The sequence below is a fragment of the Patiria miniata genome, unplaced genomic scaffold (assembly GCF_015706575.1).
Source record: "Patiria miniata isolate m_02_andy unplaced genomic scaffold, ASM1570657v1 HiC_scaffold_30, whole genome shotgun sequence".
Taxonomy (NCBI): Eukaryota; Metazoa; Echinodermata; class Asteroidea; order Valvatida; family Asterinidae; genus Patiria; species Patiria miniata.
In genome coordinates this window covers 6,925,177-6,948,646 of record NW_024037070.1, presented here as the reverse complement: position 1 = coordinate 6,948,646, position 23,470 = coordinate 6,925,177, and the positions used below count along the sequence as shown (strand labels likewise).

The 23,470-nt window shown below is 41.4% G+C and overlaps 1 protein-coding gene across 2 annotated transcripts; it reads left to right on the top strand.

Annotated features, from left to right (window-relative positions):
* The first annotated feature begins 2 nt into the window (after window positions 1-2).
* LOC119739259 lies at window positions 3-22,985 on the top strand. 2 transcript variants are annotated; one of them, XM_038214118.1, is made up of 17 exons: window positions 3-376; window positions 1,328-1,371; window positions 1,956-2,155; window positions 4,064-4,173; window positions 8,746-8,853; window positions 9,327-9,429; window positions 10,256-10,369; window positions 11,012-11,116; window positions 13,305-13,419; window positions 14,052-14,164; window positions 15,168-15,285; window positions 15,886-16,014; window positions 16,605-16,671; window positions 17,409-17,550; window positions 20,316-20,456; window positions 21,310-21,473; window positions 22,328-22,985. In XM_038214118.1, the coding sequence occupies exons 1-17, from the start codon at window positions 192-194 to the stop codon at window positions 22,500-22,502; spliced, it is 2,133 nt and encodes a 710-aa protein (XP_038070046.1). In that variant the 5' UTR covers window positions 3-191; the 3' UTR covers window positions 22,503-22,985. The 2 variants fall into 2 exon arrangements, with proteins under 2 accessions (XP_038070046.1, XP_038070045.1); XM_038214117.1 differs by having other exon boundaries at window positions 16,599-16,671.
* Window positions 22,986-23,470: the final 485 nt, after the last annotated feature.

Here is a 23,470-nt window from a genome sequence, read left to right as displayed (position 1 = left end):
ACAACTACATGAAATAAGACACTAGGACGTCTAGGTGTTTGACATATGGTAAACAAACGATTTCGGCTTGGCTTTCGCTTTTGTGACCGCTCTTTTCGTTTTCGAGCCTAAATGTCCCAATTCTGTTGTCGATTTTCTTTTTGATGATGCTACTACAATCATCAAAGCCTTTTCACCGTTACGGATTTTAAATGGATGAATTATCATCACGTATAAGGTCAATAACAGTGCGCGAAGTATCACTGTTCGCGCTGTGTTGCGTGGCCACGTACTTGCTTCGTATTCGACAGAGTTACGGCCTTGGCCCGGCATGGCGATTTGAAGCAGATCAGTCGCACTTCGAAAATGGGCGGTATGCGCAGTTATGGGAAACTCTGTGAGTATGTTGGGTGCGATCGGTGGATCTTTCGCTTGGCCTCGCAGAAATGCATTTACATGATTGGCCGATCATGCTGCATCACTCAGTCGTTCATCTTTTCTTTTTCGCAGTGGCTATCGTTACACTGCAGTAGCCGTAACGCAATTTTCAATTCCTATCGTTACGGAACTGTCTGGTTTCCTCACAACAAGATCTTTGGCAGTTGGAACCAGACTATCATTCAACTGAATGGACTTTATTTCCCTTAAACAAAAAACCGCAAAATCCATGAATTACGAAGACGGAAATGAAACCTACTTAAATAAAAAGAACTATTCAATTAAAGACATGAAAGTATTAAGAAAATTACTTTAAAAACAAATAATTAAAAGAAAACTATTTAAAAGAAAAAAAGGAAAAAGGAAACAAAATGCAAAAAATCAACAAAATCAAAAACAAAATCAACTTTGCTTAAAGTTCCTGTTGGATGCAAGCTAGCCAATCTTGATAAAGTGCATTCCTGTGCAATAAAATCAGAAAATCACCCCAAAATAAATTTCTCTGCTAACTTTGTAATGGATAGGTAAATTATACTTAAGATTTATGAACAGGAATGTTTAGAAGTTGTAGAACTTCATGAAATTTCACTTACTGTGAAATTTCAGGTAAAACTTTTGCTCTAGCAAGGCGCTAGAGGCAAAAAATCAAAGTGTACCTCGTTAGAGGCCGTGCCACGTTAGGGGACATCAACAATACTACACAGCTTGGGATTAGACAGTGGTTCTGGATGCTGCCATTATTGGGCCAGATCGCTTGGAACACCTTATTAAAAGCCCTTGAGGATATTCCTTCAGAATCTATTTGGTAAATATTTCCAGTTAGTAAAGGCTGGGAATATGAACAGCTTCACTTTTATCTTTTATTTATAATTCACAACTACTTGCAATTGCTTGTTTTTTCTTCCTGCAGACCCTCTCCAGTTATTGCGGATGTAGAAAGTGATGGTTTGAATGGTAAGGATTTCAAAATGCACACATGTACTACATGTTGTATTAAGAATCTCTTTGTATTGATCAGTATATAGTGTGGAGAATATATTATTGGGCTGCTTAATGTTTTCAGCAGATTTAACACATGAAAAAAAAGCATTTGCTTTTCCCAGTGGCGGGGGAGGAGGGGGGGGGGGGATGGGCCTCATTTCGCCCTTCTCTGTGTTTTTCATTTCAGTGAAAGTTACACCCTTGTCTCTACCAGTTCTGTTTCCTGTACCATGGCAACTGCACTGTGTGTATGCCTTCCCTATGATTGAAAGCTATTATACAATCCTGTAATTTCCAGAGACAGTAGACTAGAGAACTTATGTTTTATGTTTACCCAGATATAGGGCCTACAGTACTCTACTTTGAGACCTGCCAAGAGTAGGGGGGGGGGGGAGACAGCCCCCATGCCCAAGTGGAAAAAGTGCCCCCCCCCCCTCCCGGTTCACGCAAATGCATGAAAATATTTTCAGTGAATAGCCAGCCTTGTTAGACTTCCCTTTTTGCTCTTGTTAGTTTCAGCTAAAGTGACTGATTTCATCCCCCTATATATATATCAGAACTCTTGGTCGCTACCTCGCAGCCTCATCTACAGCTGCTTAAGATCCCCTCTCAGTCCACGGGTGTGCTGCCGTATATGACGCTTCAAAAGGAAGTCACTCTGGTAACGAGAGAAGCAGCCCTCGACAGCCGACAACCAAAGGCACTGGCAACTGGCTACCTAGATCCCTTCCGGTCCATGCTGCAGATTCGGGCGCAGGTGGGCTACCATGATTTATTCTTTCATTGGAAAAAAATGTTGCAACCTGATGATACTTTCGAAAGAGAAAAAAGACATTTTTTTTGCTTACCTTGTACCTCAGAGAGTATACTTTCATGTGAGAAGTATAAAGAATTTGTTGACAAAGTCTTTAAGAGAGATTTGTAGGCGAATATGTGGCCAACTTAGTGATTTTTTGCATGTCACTGCACTGCATGTTTCCACCGCATCGGTTGAGGGCCTAAAAATTCACTAAGTTGGCCACACATTCGCCTGCAAATCTCTCTTAAAGACTTTGTCAACAAATTCCTTACAGTTCTCACATGAAAGTATACTGTCTGAGGTACAAGATAAGCTGTACAAGATAAGCTTTCTGTTTCGAAAGTAGCGTCAGGATGCAGCATTCTTTCCCTTTCATTCATAAATACCTTAGACACTTTACCCATTCCTATTGGGTGAGAGCCTGTTACATGGGTGCATTGATTTAATCCATTGATAAAACACCAACTGGTTTAAAACAGTTCCTTTTTTTGTTCTGCGACAATCTCCATATTAAAGTGCACCAATCTCTATATTAAAAGGAGAGTTTTAGCACTTCACGCGCAAGGCACATACAATGGACATGGCAAAAGGGGTGTTTCACAAACTTGAGGAAAAATTGTTGAACAAAATCATTGGAATATTGTGCATGTTTTTTTTACCGAAAGGTATTTATGAATGTGCTATATTTATGCTATTAAACAAGAATGTTTAAAACTGCTAGGGGCCAGGTTGCGGACAATGGCCCTCGCCTTCAGCTTAAGCCATTATCGGCGTCAAACTCCTGGCCAGTTTTAAAACATACTGTTTAAACTCAGCCGAGCACAAATAATTATTCCCTTTATTATACCATTAGTCACTGTCTCACCCTAAACCATTGCCAAGTTCGGGCAAGGACCATTAGTCGTCTAGTGGTTGATTTGTGACGTACCTCACGCCTGCGCACTGATAGCAACGTGCGAACGTCTCTAGTCAAACGCTGGTCAAAATGTCATCGTAAAACTTCTGGGTCCTGGGCAATTGGTTACCAGCGATGCAACCAGCCCCAGTAGGTTGGTTCCAAATAGTCGACTAGCGTAGTCAACCACCGTCAACTAGACAGAGTTCTGGCTAACTTTAGTCGAACTATGGTTAACCATTGGTTAACTATAGTCCTTGTGCGAACTTGGCCCATGCTGCCTATCACTCCCTGTAGCGCCCAAAACCGCCCGCACTCTCAATGGTGTTATGGGTTCATCAAGGAATAAACACAATGTAATACAGGGTGAGTCAAAAAACATGAAACCCAAATGTCGGGACTATTGTTTTAGTGAAGTTCTAAATGTAGCACTTTCAAAATGTAGGATATGAAAGCTCAATTCATAAGCTTTATTTTAGTACAAGAATCATTCAAATCAGTCATGTACATATCAAGTTACAGACTTGAACTTTTAAAAAAAAAAACTCTTGTGTTCTTTCAACAAAACGAAAACAAATCACATAGGGATGTGTGTGAATTGTTTTCGGTTTGCTGACAGAACACACACATTTCGTGTGATCAGTGGACAGAACTTTAAAACGGTGGTTGTGTTAAAAAGTCCGTAACTTGAAAAGTACATAAGAGATTTGAATGATTCTTGTACTAAAAGAAAGCTTATGAGTTGTGCTTTCATATCCTAGATTTTGAAAGTGCTACATGCAGAACTTCACTAAAACAATAGTCCCGACATATGGGTTTTGTGTTTTTTACTCACCCTTTTATATAATTTTGATAATGATTTGTATTTGAATTTAAACAATTTTGTCCTTTCATTAGATTTATAGAAATTATGCGAGAGAAAATGCATATTTTTTAAGGTAATTTGTAATTGAATCTTGTGTTTGTAATAGGTCATAGTGGTTGTAACAGCTGACTGGACGGTTTTATGCTTTGACCATAACTTGAATCTTGTATGGGAAACTCAGCTCATGAGACTCCATGACAGTAGATACTACATCCGGTAAGATCAATGCAAGATTGAAACAAATTATTAAAATGGAATTTACCTTTCAGAACAAAATCTATATTTTGCCAAATTTAAGCATTTCAAGAATTTTAAACAATTAACGAATTCTGAATTTAACTGATTGTGAACGTTCAGTAAAAAATTATGCTTAAATTAGGCAGAAAATTTTGGACTGAAAAACTTGGTTCATCCATATCAAATTGATTTTAAAGTATGTACACTGCACTTCTGATAAAGATGAGGCATTTTTTTTATAACAATAATAGTTGTTAGTTATAGAAAATCTTTTAGTCAGTGTCTTATTTGTAAGACACCAAAAATGTAGTAAAGGGGTCAGTATAAATGTCACGATATTCCCATAAATGTCATTTGGTTATGAGTCGGCATTTGGTAAGAATGTTGCCTCTTGAAAGTATCCGATGCTCTGCGCCCCTCAAGTATTTAAAACGACATATCCCACACTTCTACTTCTACTTCTTCTTCTACAGCAGTACTCAGCAACTTCCAATAGTTTGGATGTAGTGTCGAGGAATACTTGATGTACATATACAGTGAGGGTGCCTTTCAGTGCAGATATATACAGGGTGCAAGTAAAAACATCATGAAATTATGGACAGGCTGTTGCTACTGCTCCCCTAAACACCTCATAAGTTGGTGAGGATAAGGTGCTTTCAGGGAGAGCATTCCATCAGGCGACTGTGCGGGGGAAAAATGAGTAGCGGTATAGTTGGCGATGAGCTGGAATGGTTTGGTACTTATTAGGATGATAAGATCTCGTTGATGAAGGAACCGTTGAAGTGTGGTAGAGTTCAGGGTTGACTGCCACGAGATGGCGTCGGATCTTGTACATCATCAGGAGACTTTAAGTTTTTTTCCTTTTTCTTCAATCGAAGCCCACAGGAATTCTTGCAGAATAGCAGATACACTCTCCCGCCGACGATATCTGTCAAGTACAAACCTTGCGGCTTGACGTTGGATGTTTTCAATCCTCGAGGTGTCTTTCTTGGAGTACGGATTCCATATGGCACAGCAGTATTCAAGGTGTGGGCGAACCAACGTGAGATAGGCTTGTTCTTTGAGCTTGGGCGAAACACCTGAGTAGCTCAGGTTACGTCGGATAAGTCCCAGGATCCTGTTGGCTCTGGAAGTGACTTAATGAATGTGATTGGACCAGGACATGTTGGTGGAGAGTGTCAAACCGAGGTATGGGTAGTCTGCTACTGATGGGAGGGTGCATTTTCCCAGGTGATATGTCACGCACAGCACAGCAGTCACTAATTGTTAAATATTGACAGGTTCTATTGGCCTTGAACAACAGAGTAATCTGTTTTTGAGAATTTGTTTTGCCCGATCACGATACGTGCGATTGAACAGACAATAGATGAACACATTGCAAATACTGTTGGTTAGGTACAGCCATAAAACAACAAACTGAAGCCAGTGTGGCATTTCAGTGTTTGTGTAAGACTCAACAGTTCTGGCAATAAGGAGTGGAGTGTAACAGACAGCGAAAGCCAGAGTGACGACGACAAACGTCTTCAGAGCTTTGTTGTCCTGGGTGTTGTTTTTGTTGTTGGGATCGTTCTGGTTGATTCGTTTCTCATGCTCTCGGCTGATCTTAATGATGCGATAGTATATGCACAAAATTACAAACATTGGAATTACATCACAGATTAGAAGAAAGAAAATGTTTATTCCTGCGGAGGTATTTGCATGAAAACAAACAGCAGCAGCTTCAAAATACTCCACAGGTTCTCCTAAAATGGTTGAAATGGCTATTTGAAAACAGAGCATTACAGTTGTTGCCAGAACTATACCAACGATAATACGACGTCGGGTGCACCAAATAGGAAACTTGTACGGCCTGGTGACGGCTATGTAGCGCTCAACATTTAAACAGATGAGAGAAAACTCGGACAAAGACACAACTAGTGTTGTCATGTAGCTGAATGCATAACAAGCTACTTCTCTGAAGGGCCAACGGGTCAGGGCTGACGCAACAACAGAAAACGGCGTTAAACATCCGACCATGAGGTCAGCTACTGCCAAAGTTGTCATCAAGGTCTTAGTACTGTCTGCCAAGTCTGGTACGCGACGAGTCACGACGATAGAAAGAATGTTTCCAGCTATGATCAGCAATCCAAGGAAGCTGATGAAACAAGTACGGAAGGCAACAAGGAGTGGGGACATGCCCAAAGGATCTGTCGATGAATCATTCATTTTTGCCAAAGAGTGAATCTTTTCAACCAAATTGCAGTTAATCTTGACTTTAGCTGGAGTATAGAAGCAGTATACCAAATAGTTGAATGGCTAGCTGGTCTTACTCCAAACTGAAAGGAAAATTATTTTTTTTTTACAAAAATCACTTGGTTAGAGTCACCATCGATTCTTGTCCGTGGCAGTAACAAGACTGTGAAAGCTTCTCTCACACCATCTGGGTCTGTGTTGAATGCGCAGAATCCTAATTGGTTCTGTTTTGTTGGAACAAGAGTCCCTTGTACGTGCCGTACATGGTTGGTGGTTTCATCAACTGAACTGCAAACCACTCTATCTAATGGCCTTGTATCAACAAGTACCAAAGTATCATCCTGTCCTGTGTTTTATATAGGGTGCAATTCTTTTGATTGAAAGTTGTTGTATGCCTCCCACTTTTGAATTGTGTTCAATTTGTGTACACTACTCTTCATGTGTTACTGTACTGACACATGATATTGCAACCTTATTATTTTGGGCGTTCGGTGGTGCGTGGCGTTAACGTGTTTTAAAAATTAACTATATATTTGTTATTGTACCAAAAGAATATAATTAAAACAACCTTTGATTATTAACTGGTTGATGATATGATGGAAACTCTAGTCTGCCTGACCAATCCAGTTGCTTCATCAGGACAGTGATGAGTGAGAGATCTTATAGGCATAAGCATGTCTGGTAACGCCTACCCCCTCCCCCTGAAAAAGGGGGGGGAAAACAGGCCTACGTGTACCTTTCAATGCGTGTGAACCAAAATTACTTTTAAAATGTCCGGAAGTTCCTTGGAGGAAGATCCTGCTGGAATGCAAGTGTCAGTCTCCCTAACTTGTATGTACAATTTCAAATGGCAGAATATTTGTCATTGGCCCCAATAATCTCAAATGTTTAGCAATACTGCAGTACACTCATTGTCCATTTCATGTCCAATTTTATAATCCATTAAGTCCCAGTCACACGTTTGGAGCTACGAATATCGAATATCCACTGTTTACCAAGAATCAATCGATCGCGATGAACCATTGAGATTCGCGGAGAAATTGACTTTCTAAGAATGCACTACGGTTTCAGGACGGATAGACACGACTGTCCTTCGGTTTCTCTACGAATACACCACGGTTTGTCAAGAATATGGACAGATTGGTGAGGAATATCGATGGTATTCCTAAGAAGAATGACGTTAAAGCCACGGTTGTCTGTGATTGGTTCTCCTATGAATAAAGCATAGATATACATTGTACAACCTTAGCAGAACCCTAGCACATCCGGGCATATCCATAGGACATTTGTAGCGAATTCGTAGAGATTTCTACTACGAATGAGCTATGAATATCCAAGAATATACATTTATAAATAGCCACGAATAACACTATGAATCAGTACGGTTGTCCTACGGATGTCCCACTTTTGCACTACGGATTGATTTTCGTGATGTTTCACCATGGAAATTTTGAACAGTTAAAAACTTCTGTAGTCACTCCACGAATACCCAAGGGAAATGACAGATAACCACGGATGTACTAAGGATGAAAACAGTACTCTGAAAGGTACTCAAGAATTTCAAACCATGGAGATCAGTAGCTCAAAACCGTAAATGTGTGACTGGGGCATTAGACTATGATATAAACCTCGCCCCCGCCCCCGCTATTAATGCACTTTTAATTAACCCAAACCCCAGTGCAAGCTACAATCCTGGCCAATATGGTTGGGACACTTGGAAATAACCTTAGCCTTCCACGGTCACCCACTCCCCCGGTCAATGTTGTTCTCTCCAGCTGATGGAGCACACAACGCGCAATGAGAGACAACATTATAAGGAGGCCAGGGGGTTGGAGGCCCAGCGAGATTTGGCCAGGATTGTGGTTGTGTTGTCAGTTTCGTGTTTTTGTCGTAACGACTTTGTCCGCAGCAATTTGTGTGTGAACTAACAAATAAGCTTGATAACTCGCATGACTTTGTCATGTAAATGTAAATGCGCTCATTGATTTGTGTGTATATATTAAAACCCGCGACATTATCGCGCAACAAATGTGTAAATGAAATTGACCTATCGCGGTAGAATCGCGTCAACGCAGCTTGTGAAGTATTGTCCAATTTATGTACAAATGGACGCGGAGCGCGCAAAATCTGAGACAAACAAAATTTGGTGTATAAGAACTCCATAGGGTTGTCTAAGGGGCGTGGCTAACTCGCAAACGGGGATAGGTCAATTCAGGGAACACGATCAAAAATTGCTTACTCGTGAATAAGGTCTATACCAGTGCATTTGAAGAAATTCAAACTTAGTAGTGTACATTTTTTTAAACATTTATTTGACAGAGAGATCTCAGTAGTTGTGACAAGTCACAACATCAAGCCCGATGACGGAGGATTGGTTATTGTCGGAGCTAGTCTGCAGGACAGACATCACAAAGAGGCTAACCTTCAGTGAGTGACCACAATACTCTCTATCTGTACTGGGTGAATCCTTCAGGTTAATCATCATTTCATACGCAAAACTCCATGTTTCTAAACAATTTAAGACCCTGAGGATCAGGTTGGCATTGTGGTACTTTTTCCTTGCCTTCAACCGCTGTGACCCAAGTGACTGGTGCAATTTTGTTTACATGTACCTTCTTCAGATATGAGGAAAGTTTCATGTCTTGGAAATTTGATGAATTCTAGGTACTCTCCTTGCCGCGACAGCGCACGATTGGATTTCTCTGTAGTTGCTTAAATTCCCGAGTCTGGGGAAAAATTCCTGAACCGAAGTTCTCATGACTAGAATATCATCCAGACAGAAGATGCAACAAATGTCTTTTTCTCGTAGTGTTGATTGTTTGCAAATTTTCTCGATTTAATGCCCAGACAAAAAGACAGGCATGCAAATTGGTAAATAACACGCTGTCTAATTGACCTAGGCATGATCACAGACAGAGAGAAAGCCACGCCCACAAGGAGGAGGAAGAATGGCAGGGAAATCAGGATGAAGATGAAGGAGACGAAGAAGACAAAGAAGAAAAGGTAAATCTTGCATGGAAATTTTCCTTTGTAGGTCGTTTTAAATTTGGCAAAGCCATGAATGAGTGCACGCAAGCGTTGACACGACGCACACGGGCGCACCGTTGCTATTATTCGTCAGTTCAGTGCGTGACATCGCGTAGCTGCAATCAACTGAATGAGAATGTGTCCCGGACGCTCATTTCGAGTGCAATTCAAAGCATGACTCAGCAACTTTGAATTGAAATCGAGATCCTAGAATATTGTTTTCTCGCAATATACTGCATTCACAGAGCTAAAACTTCATCAGGTTGTTTAGGCCACAAAAAAAAAGTCTCCGGTTTCTGGTATGGAGCTTGCCCCAAAAGTGGTGCGGCGACGCGGCTTTTTTTTTTTTTTACCTGTTTTTTTTTTTTTTTTGGCTTCAAATGTCGGCTGATGACTGCAAATGGTGCCCGACTAAACTTAGTGCAAATATATGGGAGTCCAGAGAGGCCACATAAAGCTTATTCTCGATCATAACCCCATCACGTTAAAATTGTGCAGCAGCAGGATTCCAGTCAAACCAGTGAGTTTGGCGGTTTTGAGACATCATCTTGTATTGAAAAAAAACCTTTTTCATTTTGCCGACGCGCATGGCTACGGCGACGCGCGCGCATACCAGAAACCGGAACCTTTTTTTTTTTGGCCTTAAGCATCTGTCTTTACATTTTTAGCACTTTCGTTGCTTCAAAAAAAAAAACCACACAAATGACTAATGATTTACCCTACCTTTAAAACTCCTAGCATGTATGGATCTTTCATAGAGTAGTTTGAAATCTATTTTTATCGTGCAAACTTTTTAATACAGGAAACTGGGCCTGTTGTCAACCATTTTTCCACCTTTGCCCTGACTGGACGCAATGGAACAATCCGATGGCATCATCTACCAGGGGACTTTGAGGAACGAAGAACCAACCAGGAGGTAAGGGCTACACAAAGTCAAGCTTGCATCTAGTGGTGGAATTAAAGTCCGGATTTTTTTAAATAAAATTTGGTTTAAAGGGAATATACAACATTTGCAAACATCGAAAAATAAAACTACCAAGTTTTTACGAAATACCTTACTAGGATGTTGGTAAATGACAGTCTCAAGCATCTTGTAAAATTATGGCACCTGGTGTGAAGTCATATTCAAGAAAAAGGTATTTTTGTATACATTTCCAACGGTGGTCGGCCGACCAGCGTTGGAAAAACCTAACTATTTTGCAACTACTGCTCCAAATTGACCATTTTTTCAGTCCAAATTTTGTTTGCTATCGGTTACATGTTCATGAACGGGTGCAGGCCAGCTAGACTGGTTCCCTTGCCTTACAATTTTCCATCATCTATAAATTGATCAATTTTATCTTTTGTGGAGTCAGGGAACCAGACTACTTGAACATTTTTGGCAAAAAGGAACTAGACTATTTTTCCTTCCAGTCTCCTTTTGGTTACGTTGATTTGAATGGGAAAAAAATAACGATGGCCGCAACATGATAATGGTCTTGAGTCTGAACATTGTAAATAGTGAAAAAGTATTCTTAAAAAAATCATACATGTCTTCTTTCCCAATATCTGTAACTAGGATTTATTTTCAGCCCATCATTTCAAACTTGCCCTACGCAAGGGGTTGAGTCATGCTGGGGAGCAGCTCTGGAGCCATTACAGCAAAGCCATCCTGAACAACCTGGTAAGTACCAATTGCTCACAGAGAGACAACTCTTTGGGTAACAGACTCTACTCCAGTCATACTTTTTCCAGCAAGCTTTTATTTTTTAGAAGGACCTACTACTACTGTGCATTTTAGAATAACAATTGTTTTTATTATTCTAACATGCGGTTGAGCGCAATGCGCTGATCAAGGTCAACATGCTGCAGCCTGGCCTCAATTGCCCTCCGATCGGGGTTTGTGTGCACCTTTGCCTGTCGTTAATTGTCAAAGGGCTTACATGAAATTATTTGACCGATATTTGGCTGATATTTGACCGATTTTTAAAGTAGAAATTCAAGCTAATTTTCCTCATTTAGGGGTGGCATGGGTGGTTTGTGCGTAAAGCGCTTGCCTCTCACCAAGGTGACCACGGTTCGAATCCTGGCCACGGATCACGTGAGTAGAGTTGTGCGTTGGTTCTCTTTTGTGCCACGAGGGTTTTCCTCCGGGCCCTCCGGTTTTCCTCCCTCCGGAAAAATCAAACACTTTCGATCTCAGGCAGTGCTCCGTGGTCATATATGGGTCGATGTGGCTGGCTGCCATAGGCGCCTTTACGTACCAGCGGCCCGACCATGTTGTAGCCGCGTCCTTCGCAATTCAGCATACCAGCTGCGAGTAAGGATGATTAGCCTCCCAAATTACTTTATTAAACTCTCACAGCATGCGGGAAAGTGGCTTTTGACAAAAGTGTGGCATTTGTAAAAACAACAACCACACATATTAAAACATTTTAAAGAACATCATGAACTTTTTCATCATTCCAAAAGAGTGCCCACATTTTTCGAATATTTTGCTAGAAAATATATGCTGTTTCGATATTCGGTGGCTAGGGGCCTGGATGCCGATAAAAACATGAAGTAAAATAGTAGTGCATGCAGTTCATACACCACAATTTTACTTCATGTTTTGTGAGACACCACTCTGCCATGTCTACGGCATGTGCCTCGCATGCGTAGTGCTGAAAATCTCTTTATATGGAAATTGGCGTGTTCGTGCACGATGTAGCGCAGAACACAGCGGCGTTTTTCCGGTGCTTTAAAACCACCCATGTGACGGGCTCTCGACCAAAAGGAATTGGTTAACTGTCTCAGGTATTTATGAATTGTTACTTTAATAATTCAAATAACAAGAACACCCTCTAAGATGGCTGCTAAACTCTAGGTGTATGGACTGCATGCACTAGTGCCCCCTCAACAACCCCCTCAAGGGTTACAGAGGAAGAGTTGGGGGAGACCACTGGGTAGTATATTCTACGCTCAGGTGAAGAGGCTTCAAGTCTGTGCACATAACTAGCACACGTACTGTTAGCCCAGGTTGGACTCCATTGTGTACACGCAACGGAGTCCAGGGTATGAATCTCTCTTGCCATAGCGAAAAAAATTATAACAAATTTTTTTCATATTTTTACCCAACAGAGGAAGCTGAAATTTCGCTTACATATTCTTTGTGTCCAGAATTGTGCCAAAGGCAAAAGGCAAATATGTCTGCGGGCGGCGTGTTTACCGAAAATAAACCGCAATTCCACGCTTTCGTTGAAAACATTTTCAGTACGAACTCCCTGTGTGAAGATTAAGCGCACATGCATGCACACCTAGCACGCTGCTGCCACGGCATCAAGCGGCAGCAAACGGCACGCCCGTGTATGCCTTCACGCGGAGAGTTCGTGCTGAAAATGTTTTCAACGGAAGCGTAGAACTTGCGGTTTATTTTTGGTAAACATGCCACCCGTGGACATGTTTGCCTTTTCTAAACCCAGCGCAGGCACAATTCTGGACACAAGGAATATGTAAGCGAAATTTCAGCTTCCTCCGTCAGGTGAAAATATGAAAAAAATGTGTTATAATTTTTTTCGCTATGGTGGTAGAATTTATACCCAGGACGTCAGTCGTAATGCAATGAAGACGGCGTCCAACCTGGGCTAACGTACTGTGCATCGTATGCGCACCAATGTGGCCAGAAAGCCCCATCTACTGTTTGTGTATGGTGGTCCTTCTAGCCCCCGTCATTTAGCCTCTGAAGAAGAATGTATCAAAGTCCCAATGTAAGGCCACATAAAAATTGTTTTAGATTTGTATATTTCAGGTCAATCCAGTCAGTAAGCAGTTTGCAGCAGTCCTATTCATTTTCATGAGTTCATAGTTTAATGAGACTTTCCCCCCCCCCCAAGCCCCATCGTTGGCAGAGAGGCAGTGACACCACTGTAACCATAGCACGCGTTGTCAAGGATACGAGAAACAAACCACAGCTAGACGAACCAGAAGTCACGCCGACACTGGCTACATGTGAGTTGATGTAAGACCTTACTAATGTGTATTCCGTCGACGTCTGGTGAAACTAATTGTTGCGGACATGTTTTTCCAACCTAACCCTTATATGAAAGTGCTGAAATGTGGCATATATATGGGTCAACCGTCGCCTTAAAATGATTGGACGCATGAGAAGTTTTGGATTTGCGTTGCAGTTTCATTTTTTCGCGGTCACCGTGCAATACTGGACAGGGTAACATGCATCGTTGATGAAATACGCACAAGATGACACACAGGAACTGAAAACGTAGAAATTAAGAACAAATTTTAGGTATGAAAGATTTTCTTATGTATCTCAAGTTTTTTTTTTGGGGGGGGGGGAACTATTGACATTGTGGGAAAATAAAGATTGCGGGGTGTTAAGTCACAGGGCATAGGCATGTGTCAAGTTTCAGTAATTTCACACAAGTTTTGAGCAATTTCTCTGCAGACTTTTCCCAGCTTTTAGATTTTTATTTCCTGGACACCCTTGTAGCACAGACAGAGTCCATATGTGGGCTGGACTCATGACTAGATGGAAGACTAGTGCCCGTTAAGTTTTGAGGTTCATATCAAGACCATTTTCACCTGTTGAAATCGATTCCGGATTCTTTCCCGTGTTTTCCTAGTGATTGGTTTAGATGGGGACCACATGGCTGGCTATCACTTTGGTGGTTTAAGACCACACAGCTCCACGGAACATGTCAAGAACCCCAATGCTGTCGTCATACATATGCACCAGGTAAGATTTGAAAAATGTCTGAATTCTCAAAGCGTTTCGTCCCATCTGAGACAACGATGTACAATCCGAATCCAAGAATAGCATGAGACAATAATAAAGCAGAGGTATGAGACAAAATCTGACACTTTTATTCAAGGACCAATGTGATCCGTAAATGCTAAAGGGGCTGCAGTGCCAAACTGTATTAACCTTAAAAGGGCCGGGGGGGGGGGGGGTGGATTCCGCCCCCCCCCTCAACTTTTTCCGCAATACTTTTTTCGCGCCCCGAGCTGCTATGACTTTTTAGCCTCGAGGCTTTCACATCCTTTGATACCAAAAACAAAAGAATCGGACCACGGGTTGCCGCGTAGCGAACAGTTTCCGGCGCAACGCGCCGTGAAAACTGAATTTTCCCATATACGTTGTGTACACAGACCAGAATTACCATTCGTACATATGAATAATTAATTAGCCATAATTCCAAAACCCTTTGACCTATAGTCCTGAAATTTCTTGGGTATGTTCATGATGAGTTGCTGTATGCATGTACCGAGTTTCAAAATTTTTCGTCACTCGATGGCCCCCCCCCCCCCCCCCCCCCCCCGCTGAGAGATTAAAAATATCCGGCCCTTTTAGGGTTAATATGACTATGGCAATAGGAACCATTAGAAATGGTACACGGTACGGGATATGTATGCGGCTTAGAATGTAACGACTGAGAATATTTCTATTCCTCCTGGACGGGATGCTAGTCCATCGCAGGTTGCTCCCCAGCTAATGCCGGTACCCATTTATACTCCTGAGTGGAGAGAGGCAAGTGGGGGTGAAGTGGCTTGCCCAAGGACACAACATATGACCAGCAGCTGGATTCGAACCCGTTAAATTGACTTGTGCAAAATTTGCACATAAAAGGTTGTGCCTCTGTAATATGTACTTAGTAGGCAAACAATTTATTTTTAAGATTTGTTTTGGACTAAAATGTGTTTAATTCATCATCTTTCATTGCTCTCCTAAATTTCTTCAGGGTGTTGAAGTACTAGATCTGGCCACAGGAAGACCGATAACCAGACTAAAACTGACATCCAGCGGTCCGGTGACGTATGCAGATGTTAATGGCAACGGCATTGTGGATCAGATTCAAGGTACATAAGGATGGGAATCAACGTTTCATTTGGTAAATGTTTAGCAAAAGTTTCACAGTCCTTTGCCTGTTCCAGTATGGGAGAAGCAATGAGTGACAAAGGGTGGCATGGGCGGCTTGTGCGTAAAGCGCTCGCTCCTCACCAAGGTGACCACGGTTCGAATCCTGGCCGCAGATCGCATGTGAGTAGAGCTGTGCGTTGGTTCTCTCCTGTGCCACGAGGGTTTTTCTCCGGGCCCTCCAGTTTTCCTCCCTCCGGAAAAATCAAACACTTTCGAACTCAGGCTGTGCTCCGTGGTCATATATGGGGCGATGTGGCCGGCAGCCATAGGCGCCTTTACGTGCCAGCGGCCCGACCGCGTTGTAGGCACGTCCTTCACAATTCAGCATCCCAGCTGTGAGTAAGGATGATTAGCCTCCCAAATTATTATTACAAAGTGCCTTGCCCAAGGGCACACGCATCATAACCCCAGGCTGGACTCGAACTCACAACCTGTAGAATTGCCCGCAGACCACAAATTCAATGCTCCAGACCACTTGGTATCACTTGATTGCTCCTCAGTTACAATATATTTTGAAAATTTTCTATTTTTTTTCCCAGCTCATTTTACGGCAGATGACAACCACAAAGACAACTGCATGGCCATTGTCAGATCTGGCATCCCGCCCCAAGCACTGCTATTCAATGGATCCATATGTGCAGGAAACTCACTCATGGATTCATGGTCAGGTACCATAGACTGAACTTTAATTGTAGTTGGTAATTATGAACATAACAAAAAATATTGACTGAAATAAATATTTATTTTTCGAAAAACTTCTTGGTCGTTAAATATTTAAATGGCTGATCTTAAACGTTCTTGCCTCACTACAAATTCCAACAGAACAATTTGGGCGATTCACAATGCAGTGCGCCACCAAGAGTTTGTCTTGGAGAGTTCATTTTTCCCAGTGCATTGTGGGAGATAGTCGACAAATTCGCAGCGCGGGACATTTAAAAATGTTAGTTTTTCCGGTCAGTATGGTTTCGTAAGCGTATGATTCGAGGATCTGTTTGCCCTTTTCTTTTCTTTGTATCAATATGGTGTTTTTTGTAAGGTGGCAGAACGCTATGCCCCGCCCAATCTATGGCATATTAGCTCAAGTTGGTGACACTCATTCAAATGGGCCATGTTTTGTCGACCGTAGAGCTGGGAAATGGACTTTCCATGTCAAACTCTTGGTGGCGCTCTGCATTGTGAATCGCCCGAATTCATCATTAAAATTGGCTGGTTTGTAATCTTGAGCAGACACACCTATATGTTTTGTCATCAGTGCTAGTGTTTGGAAGCAAGGCACAGATCCAAGAGAATTTGAAGCTGGCTGTAGCCCCAGTCACTGTCCCAAGGTATGTTCAATAAACTACACAAGTTCTGTCGGGTGGGACTCGAACCCGAGACCTCCTGCATAGTAGTGCAGATGTCTTCATTGCTCGGCCACTGAACTTGCTGGGGTTGGCTGGCTGGCTCGAATCTGATCTAACAGTGAAAACTGCAAGCAATGTCTTGTATTATAGAATACAAATGAATAGGACTGCTGCAAACATACTGACTGGATTGACCTGATATATACAAATCAAAAAAGTTAAGGCGGCCTGACGTTGGGAACTGAACAAGTTCTTCTTCAGAGACAAAAATAAAAATAAAATAAAATGGACAGTACTAAATTTGAAGTGCTTATGAAATAACGTCGGTGAAGGGTAAAACCCAATTTTAAATTTATATCTCCATGACAGAAAATGTTATCACACTGGATGTGCCCAGATCTTGCTGGTATGACCAGAGGGCGGGGGGGGGGGGGGGGGTTCTGTTGGTTAATATGCCACAGTAAGTATTGTCCGATAGTGTCCAAGATCATATGCTTTGGAGTGCACCCCTAAAGTAGGATGGGGTCCAACCCCCCCCTCCCCCTTTTTTTTGTTTTGATTGACCTGAAAAAGTTGTAGCTAACTTCCAGCACAGAAGAATGTTTGGTTGTTAGCTCCAACCCTCCCCCCAAAAAATATTGTAACAAATGATGGAAGTCTTATTGACTGTAAATATAAATTAATAATGACTGAATGGAGGATACTCGATTTGATTACAGTATTGCTAAGCAGTCTGGTGTTATCAACCACTTGTTGGGCGGTAGTATGTTCAGGCAGACTCACGGAGGTTGGGACAGTGTCTTCTTAATCAGTAATGGTAGAGTCACCAGCTATGGACCTAAGGGACACTTCAACTGGAAGGTATGAGCAGCCTACAGTCATGTCGGCGATTTGTAACTAGGATTACCAGCCTTGTATTTGAGTCACCAAACATCGAGTCCGAGTCACCTCTCCCGAGTCCGAGTCCCGAGTCATGCAGCTCGAGTCATGAGTCCGAGTCCCAAAGGTCAAGTCCGAGTCACGAGTCACCTTTAAAGATATAGTCCATCATTTGTAATTTGTGCATTTTGTTCGTTTGTAGCAACAAAAGTGCTCAAAATCTGAAATAAAACCTTCAACTAACCTGATGAAGTTTCAGCTCAGTTTCAGCTGTGTATTCTGAGAAAAACAGCATTCTAGGATCTCAATTTCAAATCAAAAGTTGCTGAATCATGTTTTGAATTGGGCCTGAATTCAGCGTCCAAGATATGTTCTCACTGAGCCGATTGCAGCTATGCGATGTCGCACACTGATCCCAATTATAGCAACCACGCGTGTGTGTGCATTGTGCCATGCTTGCATGCGCTTCACCGAATAACAAAACAAACTTCTAATTTAAATTTCCTACGGTGCGTCTTAAGAAGCACCGTTGGAAAGGCCTTCTTTCGTTGATTACTTCAAAATGACAGCTTGCCAGAAAGAATAATTTCACAGGGAGTTTAGTCCCCTTACTATCTTTCAACCAAGTATGTTTTTCAACAATAATTACGCCAGTTACTTTTTGGATAGCTGCAAATGATGGACTTTAGCTTTAAGTACTATAATATTGGAAGTAAATTTTGAGGTACTGCTAAAACCTCACAGTGTAAATGTTTTCCATTTTTTCTCTAATTTAATGAACATGCATGTTGTCGTGTCAGTGCAACAAGGTCGTATCTCCTAAAATGGCGTGTGACGTCATGTATATGAAACGCGAGTTTTAAATGTCAAAAGGTCGTATCTGGCTTAAAATAACCCGGATGTACACACAAAGTCAATGGACGTCATGATACGCGAGATACAACCTTGTTGCATGGAGCGTGTTTGTGCGAGATACGACTTTGTTGCAGAATTGAGTTACGATCTTGTTGCACTGACGCAACAATGTGTAACATGTCAAATAAACAAACCATGGATAAGGCCACACAAAAAAAGTCTCCGGTTTCTGGTATGGAGCTTGCCCAAAAAGTGGTGCGGCGACGCGGCTTTTTTTTTTTTTTTACCTGACTTTTTTGCTTCAAATGTCGGCTGATGACTGCAAATGGTGCCCGACTAAACTTAGTGCAAATATATGGGAGTCCAGAGAGGCCACATAAAGCTTATTCTCGATCATAACCCCATCTAAAAACACATTAAAATTGTGCAGCAGCAGGATTCCAGTCAAACCAGTGAGTTTGGCGGTTTTGAGACATCATCTTTTATTGAAAAAAAAACTGTTTCATTTTGCCAACGCGCATGGCTACGGCGACGCGCGCGCATACCAGAAACCGGAGACTTTTTTTTGTTGGCCTAAGCCATTGAAGTGGAATTAATTTGTAATTATACAAACTTTATACAACTCTGATGATTACTTACAAAATGGTGCTTCAAGGCACATTGGTAATTTCCTCGAAATGAATGTACCAATTTAAATGTAACTTTCAGCTCAGTGGATAATACGGAATAATTTCATAATCTCACGTAAGCTTTTTGATAATATTTCAGTAGGTAACTTTTGGGATCAATGCAAATGATCCCATATGCCTTTAAAAATTTGAGCAATTTTACTTCAGGCGCCAAAAATGCAAAAAAAAGTAAATGACCCTTTGTACTTTTAAACACAAGCACCCTTTATACATGCCCTGCCCCAGCTTTAAAAGAAAATCCAAACATTTCAGTAACTGAAATTGAATTAGATAATTACACTCCATAAAAAAAAATGAATGTATTCCGTCGTTGTGAGCAGTGACCACAGTGCGTGTCATTGCCAAACAGCTGTCAGAATTTGTGCATCAGTTAATACCGTTTGGCAAACAGCAAACTGAGAAACCAATGTTTGATTGAATTTTGTTTCAATTTCTGTGGGGTAAATCCGGCCCTTTGTTTTTTGGACGCCAGATGTGTTGTGTTGCTTTTCAGTATCTGCTATATTTTGTAATAATTTGAACAGGGCATGAAGCAAATGGTGCGTATAATTATTGATTGCACGCTGTGGAATAAATACTGTTCAAACAGATCTTATTGACCATAAGTTTTCATCACAGCTGGTTTGAGTAAAGCTCAAACTAACTCTATCCAATGTGATGCTCCAAAAAGATTCTGTTTGTGATATGATATATCTTGATATACTAGCAAATTTATCATATTTCTAGCCTTGAATTCAAGTATGTTATATTTATCAATTGTTGACTGCTATGATGTGAGACATGCAGTTTTTAACACCTGAGGGGCGCATAGCACCCGAGGCGAAGCTGAGATGCATGCAACTTTTATTGGATCTGCCGATTTCCTCGTTTTTTTACTTCTCATGAATGCCATTACAAATTGAAAATACTGTACAAAGTTTAGTGTGGTTTGGAGTTTCCTAATTTGTTCTAAATTCCCAGTTTCATCCCTGAAGATAGAGTGACGTACCTATGGAAATCATATATCATTCTAAAGCTCAGGACCTCAGAAATTTAAAAATACCTTTAAAAAAAGGTCAACTTTGTCTGGCATTTTGTGGTAGCAGTTCTTCATTTATGAATTTCCAAAAGAGTAGGACAGCATAATTGTTTGTTGTGCAAAATGGTGCAATTGCGCCCCTTGCTTATTGTGTTCTACCCTGTTTGATTCTTGCCCTTGTGCAGGTTGACACCAAAGCTAAATGGAATGACATCCTGACGGTGTTTAAAAGTAAACATTACTTTCCTCAAGAGACTATCGATAGATATCATCATTCCTTTCAGCCCAGCATGCAGGCGGTGGCTTTGAAAGTCTTTGGCAAAATGGTAAGCCACGGGACGATTCCACTGCTTGACTGTACAGCTTATGGCTATAGACTCCGTGCACAAGTCCCCCCTCAACGGTTACAAAGGGAGAGTTGGGAAAGACCACTGGGTCTAGGTGATACTTAGGCGAAGACGCTACGAGTTAGAGCACATTCAGAAAACAATAAGTCATGCGTAGTCAATGCCAGACATGCATGAAGTCTGCACTGTGTGCTTTTGCAACAATATGTTCATTTCTTCTTTTGGAAGAAATGCACTACCATGTTAGTCCTGAAAAGGACTGTTTGGTCAGCATCTTAGATGTTTACTGTTCTGCTCCGCCCTCTACTTGGTAGCCTCTTTCACGGATGCAAGTTTCGGCCCGTGTTCTTACTGCAGCAGTCAAAATATCAGTCGCTGTTGACAAAATGAAAAGCAGCACTTGTTTTCAATTGGCCATAACTCAATAAATATTTATCCGATTGGGAATGTTTTTTCTTTGTTGAAAAGCTAACGAACTATACTCTCCAAATATTTATCAATATTTCCGATTTTTTTCTTCAAAAGCTGTGAAAAAGAGGGCACTTTGAGGGTTCCTTTTTTTGGGGGGGGGGGGCCTCTTGTATGTCATACGAATGTCTCTTTCGGTGGGCTCCCTTAGTCTGGTTCCCAGACCAAATCATCTATTTTTGATGAATCTAAGATTCGTCAGAAATAAAAGTCGGAATCTTTTGGTCGGGGAAACAGACTATAGTCTCCCCCAACACTGCCTTTCTTGCCCGTGAGGGGGTACTTGTGAACGGAGCCCATAGGGTATAGATTGTACGGTTTTGCACGACGGATAAAACTGTGTCCACTTCTTGTTATCACCCAGGATGCAGCAGTGCTAGTTGGTTGGGATTACCTAGTTATTGTCTCGCTTGAAGATGGTCACGTGATCGCCGACCATTCCCTACCCTGCCAACCCACAGCACCCACGGTCGTTGGAGACTTCAATTCAGATGGGTACAATGACGTCATTGTACAGTGTTCCACGGGGTGAGTAGTATAGTTTGTCATGAGCCAATGTGACTCCGTCAGATCGGCGTTTATATCTGGTCTCCTTGCCAGGACTGAGAATATTGTTACTTTCGCAGAATGGGATGCCAGCCCACCAAACAGGGTGGTCCAAAAAAAAAGTTTACACTTTTTCAGAGGCAGATTTCTCAAAATTGAAGAGACATGTTGAAATTGTTTTAAGATATCCCTAAACTACAAGATCTTGGTTGTATAATTTCTTTAAAGAATTGCTGTTTTTTAATTTTGGTTTTATTTCAGCGCCTTTTTTTACCATTAAGATGCTGTAGTTTGGGAATATAATGAGCCCTGTTCTCTGTGCTACTTCACAGGCATTTTAAGGCATACAGGATCATGCATTTTGTGTATTTTGTTCGTTTCCAATAACACCACCATTCAAAATCCAAAGCCTAGATTGTTAAAAAAAGTCTAATATCCACTGATATGAAAGTTGAACAGGAAAGATTTTGAAATATCCACTGATATGAAAGTTGAACAGGAAAGGTTTTGAAATATCCACTGATATGAAAGTTGAACAGGAAAGGTTTTGAAATATCCACTGATATGCAAGTTGAACAGGAAAGGTTTTGAAATATCCACTGATATGAAAGTTGAACAGGAAAGGTTTTGAAATATCCACTGATATAAAAGTTGAACAGGAAAGGTTTTGAACAATCTAGGCTTTCGATTTTGAATGGTGGTGTTATTGGAAACGAACAAAATACACAAAATGCATGATCCTGAATGCCTTAAAATGCCTGTAAAGTAGCACAGAGAACAGGGATCATTATGTTTCTTTTGTCAGATTAAATGTTCTTTTCTTTTTCATTCTGTAGGCTGTTGGGTTTCAGACTTGAGTTTTACACTGCGTATTGGTCCACAGCACTGATTGGTCTGTGCTTGGTGGCCGTCGTCCTGGGTCTGACGGCGCTGTGCTCGTCCAATTACGACTTCTTTGAGGACGGAACTGAGCATGCCCAGTACGTTGATGACAACCACCAAGCCAGGTGACTGACAATAGAGGGCCCTGTGACAGTTGCCTGGTACCTTGTGTATCGTCGCCTCGGCAGACTATGTTCTTTCTTCTGTGTGACGATGGTAGCGCTCGCTGCGTATGTCGCTGTAGTTGTGTACTACCTTGTAGTGATGTACGAACGGACAGTGCTGAATAAAGTTGAGAAGGGTCTTGACTGAAAAAGGCTGTCATAGCTTGACCAAAACCAGGACTGGTTGGTAGTTTGACCAGCCTGAGGACTAATAAAGCCTGAAAATTGACCGCTGGTGGCGCGCTTCCAGACCCCTCGAATAGAAAAATCAGTGTGTAAAAGTCAGAGTTTTAAAAATATTTTTGGTACATTGATTTCTTAAGAAAATCACCCTCGGAAAAGGCATTTCTGAAATGGCCACTAGCATCTCAATTTATGGAAATTGAAAAATCGCGTGACGTGAAAGAGAAATATCATGCCAAAAACTGACCTCTCACAGCTTAAAATCCTAAATACATGTGGAGCTCGGAGCACTTGTACAAAGATGATAATTTGTGAAATAATTTTGTGACGGTCATTGGGTAAAAACTGAAACTTAATTTTTTGAATCAACTTGGACTAATTCTCATTTACAAAAAAATCTAAAGTGACCGTTGACAAGAAGTGTATTCAAGCAAGCCCGACTTAATCTAGAATCCATTAGAGTAGGTAGGTAAATCTTCGCGTCGTTATCATTTTTGTTCTCATGCAAGTACGCGATGTGAAAACAAACGTGATTGAACAAGGAGACCTAGGTACGAAAATCCGGATTTGAAAGGTCGTAAGTAAAAAAAAAAAATGAATTTCAGTGCTGTGTTATGTAAGCTGTGCAAAATCCTGCATGTTGTGAAAAGGGCTACGGTTGGGATTGGAATCATTTGCTTGGCTTTCAGTCATCAGGGCAAGACCTCAGTTTAATGCTCAAGGGCAAATGATTCCAATTCCAAACCACAT